Source organism: Nematolebias whitei, chromosome 3, assembly GCF_014905685.2.
Source record: "Nematolebias whitei isolate Nwh7 chromosome 3, NemWhi1, whole genome shotgun sequence".
Lineage (NCBI taxonomy): Eukaryota > Metazoa > Chordata > Actinopteri > Cyprinodontiformes > Rivulidae > Nematolebias > Nematolebias whitei.
In genome coordinates this window covers 52,695,762-52,700,446 of record NC_056500.1, presented here as the reverse complement: position 1 = coordinate 52,700,446, position 4,685 = coordinate 52,695,762, and the positions used below count along the sequence as shown (strand labels likewise).

Sequence of the window (4,685 nt, the reverse complement as noted above, 5' to 3'; positions counted from 1 at the left end):
TGTATATACATATATGTATGTATATGTATATACATATATGTATGTATGTATATGTATATACATATATGTATGTATGTATATGTATATACATATATGTATGTATATATGTATATACATATGTGTATGTATATACGTATGTATATACATATATATATATATATATATGTATATATATATGTATGTATATATATATATATATATATATGTATATATATATGTATGTATATATATATATATATATATATATGTATATATATATGTATGTATATATATATATATATATATATGTATATATATACGTATAGGTAAATATATACATATATGTAAATATATACTTGGACTGCCCGCACTAAGCTCGCTAAACTGGTGAGTGAGTAACACAGAGGTGTCTCCATCTCCTCTACGTTTGCGTGTTTTCTGCCGAGGCAAGAGACAGGAAGGGACCGGTGGAGAGTTGGAGGTAACCAGGAAAAGCTGGAGTGGAGTTTTAGTGGTTTGAGTACTCTCCTATTAATAAAGTGTAATGGATTTGTTCACAAAGAAAAATAAACTGCGCCGCCTGAACTAATGTTATACAGTAAAAGTGGGGGGGGGTCCAAATGAACGTTTTTTTTTATGTGGGGGGGGGACTTTTCCCCTTCACATATAATGGTTGTGACACCTATGCTGGGACACCATGTCATCCAGACCAGAGAGGACAAGGATAGCCCAAGTTGTTATCAACGCTCCGTTCAAAAGCCTGCATCACTGATGGTATGGGGTTGCATGAGTGCTTGTGGCATGGGCAGCTTGCATGTCTGGAAAGGCACCATTAATGCAGAGAACTATGTTCAGGTTCTAGAACAACATATGCTCCCATCTAGACGTCATCTCTTTCAGGGAAGACCCTGTATTTTTCAACACGATAATGCCAGACCACATTCTGCAGCAATCACAACATCATGGCTACGTAGGAGAAGGATCCAGGTACTGAAATGGCCAGCCTGCAGTCCAGATCTTTCACCTATAGAGAACATTTGGCGCATCATAAAGAGGAAGGTGCGACAAAGAAGGCCCAAGACGATTGAACAGTTAGAGGCCTGTATTAGACATGAATGGGAGAGCATTCCTATTTCTAAACTTGAGAAACTGGTCTCCTCTGTCCCCAGACGTCTGTTGAGTGTTGTAAGAAGTGTCTTAATCCGGTTAACCGGATTCAAAAAAAGTTGGGACACTAAACAAATTGTGAATAAAAACTGAATGCAATGATGTGGAGGTGCCAACATCTAATGTTTTATTCAGAATAGAACACAAATCACAGATCAAAAGTTTAAACTGAGAGAATGTTTCATTTTAAGGGAAAAATCTGTTGTTTCCAAATTTCATGGCGTCAACAAATCCCAAAAAAGTTGGGACAAGTCCATTTTTACCACTGTGTGGCATCCCCCCTTCTTCTTACAACACTCAACTGACATCTGGGGACAGAGGAGCTGGCCTTGACCCTTACGCACAGCGATTGTTCCAGATTCTCTGAATCTTTTGATGATGTTATGCACGGTTGATGACGATAACTTAAAAGTCTTTGCTATTTTACGCTGGGTAACACCATTCTGGTATTGCTGCACTATCTTTCTGTGCAACAATGGTGGAATTGGTGATCCTCTTACCATCTTGGCTTCTGAGAGACACTGACACTCTGAGAAGCTCTTTTTATACCCAATCATGTTGTCAATTGACCTAATTAGTGTTAATTGGTCTTCCAGCTGTTCGTTATATGCTCAATTTCCTTTTTCCAGCCACTTATCGCTACTTGTCCCAACTTTTTGGGGATTTGTTGACACTGTGAAATTTTGAATCAACATATTTTTCCTTTAAAATGTTACATTTACTCAGAATAAACTTTTGATCTGTCATCTATGTTATATTACGAATAAAATATTGACATTTGCCGTCTCCACATCACTGCATTCAGTTTTTATTCACAATTTGTTTAGTGTCCCAACTTTTTTGGAATCCAGTTTGTATATATACTTTAAAATAATTAATTTATTTATTTTCCTTACAGCCCCTTTCTCCATTTGACATTTGGGGTTGGGGGCAGGGTAGGCTGCCTGGTTGGGATCTGGGCTGTGGGTCGGCGTTCGGCCTTGGGGGCGGGGCCTGTACTCCGGTTCTCCCTGGGTTGTTTGGCTTTTTTGATCAAGGTTCCTGGTTTCGATGACCGGCCCTTTGGCTGGGGTGGCTACCGGGTTCTGGCGGGGGGTCGGCTTTGGTTGTGTGTTTGGTTGTTGGTGGTGTATGGCAGCGGTCGGGGGCGTGGCTTTGCTTTGACGGGGGCGCTGGCTGGTCGGCCTGGTGTGACATTCATGGTGGGGGGTGCTGTGTGTATGGGGGGAGGGGTGCATAGGTGGCGTGCAATTTGCCCAGAAATTTATAAACTCTTTCACCTGAGGCATAAACTCCCCTCCGACCTGAGTGTGCTGTCCACCATTTCCGGTCGACAACCATTGAAACAAAAAGGAACTGACACTCATCCCGTCCGCTTCACACTCGGCTGCACACCGCCCCAGTGCACGCTGAAGGTCATGGCCCAAAGACACCAGCAGAACCAGAAAGTTAGGAAGTTATGTGTTTTTAAATTTTCAGAATAAATTCACCATTTCATTGGATGTTTGAACCATTTTTATTCTTCAGACTTTTTAATCATTAAGAAGGTTGTGTATATTACATAGGTAAATTTATATAAATAAATTTGTGTTGGCTATTGTGTCAATATAAAGGGTGGATAAAACTTTAGTCAATTCAGTCATTTACATTTGTTTTACCATTTTTTATGCATCATTAGTCACTGATGACACTTTTTTTCCTGTCTCATTGTTTTTTGTTTGGCGTAATGCTTTTTTTTTTTTTTTTCCCAGAATCTATGAGAAGTTGATGGTCCACTCGGATCTGAGTAAGGCAGGAAGCTGGATGAGACTGACTGAAGAGTTCCTGAACTCACCGCTTCCTAACACACACGGAACAAAGGTAATACAGACAGGATGAAGAATGGGCAGACTGAAATCAATAAAATCACCACTCACCATAACCTTGAAGATGTTTTGAAAGCTGCTTCTGTGGAAAGGTTGAGAACAATTAAAGCTGCGAGCAGAAGTTGGCTTACATTCGTCATGGGCATAAAAGTCATATTTTGGGATGTAAAACACTGATTTGAACTTCTTTTGCCAGAATGATTACACAACATGAGTCAGAGTCAGAGTCAGAGTTTCTTTATTGTCATTCGCACCTCATGTGGTACATGTGGTGGAGCGAAATTATGTACACAGGGTCCCAGTTACATCCAACAATAAAATGTATAAGAAAAACAGTAATAACATCTAAGATATGAACTAAGGAAAACATCAACTAAATATACACTAAGCACTCATAACATAAAACATTGAACATCAGCACAAACATGAACATGAGTCTGTGAGCAGATGTGCACGCATGAACACATCAACATTGAAACAGATCAGCAGCAACATGAAACAGATCAGCAGCAACATGAAACAGATCAGCAGCAACATGAAACAGATCAGCAGCAACATGATATGGTTTTTCACAGTGATTATTCTGGTTAGAGATTCATGAGTCTAACAGCCTCAGGGTAGAAGCTGTTCCTCAGTCTAGTGGTTCTACACTTAATGCTCCTTAACCTCCTTCCTGAGGGGAGTGGGGCAAAAAGTGTGTGTGCTGGGTGGGTGGGGTCCTTCATGATGCAGGTGGCCCTCTTCCTGCATCTGGAGGTGTAGATGTCTGTGATGGTGGGGAGACTGATTCCAACAGATTTCTGTGCAGCCTTCACCACTCTCTGCAAAGCTTTTCTTTCTGCAGCTGTGCAGCCTCCATGCCACACATTGATGCTCGAGCACAGGATGCTCTCCACTGCACACCTGTAGAAGGAGGTGAGGACTGAGCTTCCCAGACCAGCTCGCCTCAGCCGTCTGAGGAAGTAGAGTCTCTGATGAGCTTTCTTGATCAGGCTGGTGGTGTTGTTGCTCCAGCTGAGGTTGTCATTCATGTGTACACCCAAGTACTTGTAGCTGGAGACCACTTCCACCGCAGATCCTCTTATGTTCAGGGGGGTGTAGGTGTTTTTGTTCCTTCTGAAGTCCACAATCATCTCCTTTGTCTTCTTCACATTGATGTGAAGGTTATTCTCTCTGCACCAGCTCTCCAGGTGTTCCACCTCTTGCCTGTAGCTGGACTCATCATTGTTTGTGATGCATCCCACCACCGCTGTATCATCTGCAAACTTTACAATGTGACAGCCTGGATGGGTAGCTGCACAATCATATGTGAGCAGAGTAAACAGAAGGGGGCTCAACACACATCCCTGAGGAGAGCCAGTGCTGAGGGTTATGGTGGAGGAGGAGAGGTTGTGGATCCTCACTAACTGTGGTCTGTTTGTTAAAAAGTCTAGTACCCAGTTGCAGATGGAGGGGCTTAGTCCTAGTGTGGATAGTTTGTCCATCAGGGTTTGGGGGATCATGGTGTTGAAGGCGGATGTGAAGTCCACAAAGAGCATACGGACGTAAGAGTTTTTCTGCTCCAGGTGGTTGAGCGCAGTGTGGACCACAGAGGAGATTGCATCCTCTGTTGATCGGTTCTCACGGTATGCATACTGATGAGGGTCCTCGTTGATGTTGATGGTTGTTTTGATG

General features: G+C 42.1%; 1 protein-coding gene across 1 annotated transcript in view; it reads right to left on the bottom strand.

Moving 5' to 3' along the window:
* LOC119407547 (gamma-tubulin complex component 5) overlaps positions 1-2,470 on the bottom strand; it is a 30,559-nt gene extending 28,089 nt beyond the window's left edge. The window contains exons 1-2 of the mRNA XM_037674367.1: positions 2,451-2,470; positions 2,043-2,358 (exon numbers count right to left, since the gene is read on the bottom strand). Of these exons, the coding sequence (XP_037530295.1) occupies positions 2,043-2,358; positions 2,451-2,470 (336 nt within the window). The remainder of the gene's footprint in view (positions 1-2,042; positions 2,359-2,450) is intronic.
* Positions 2,471-4,685: the final 2,215 nt, after the last annotated feature.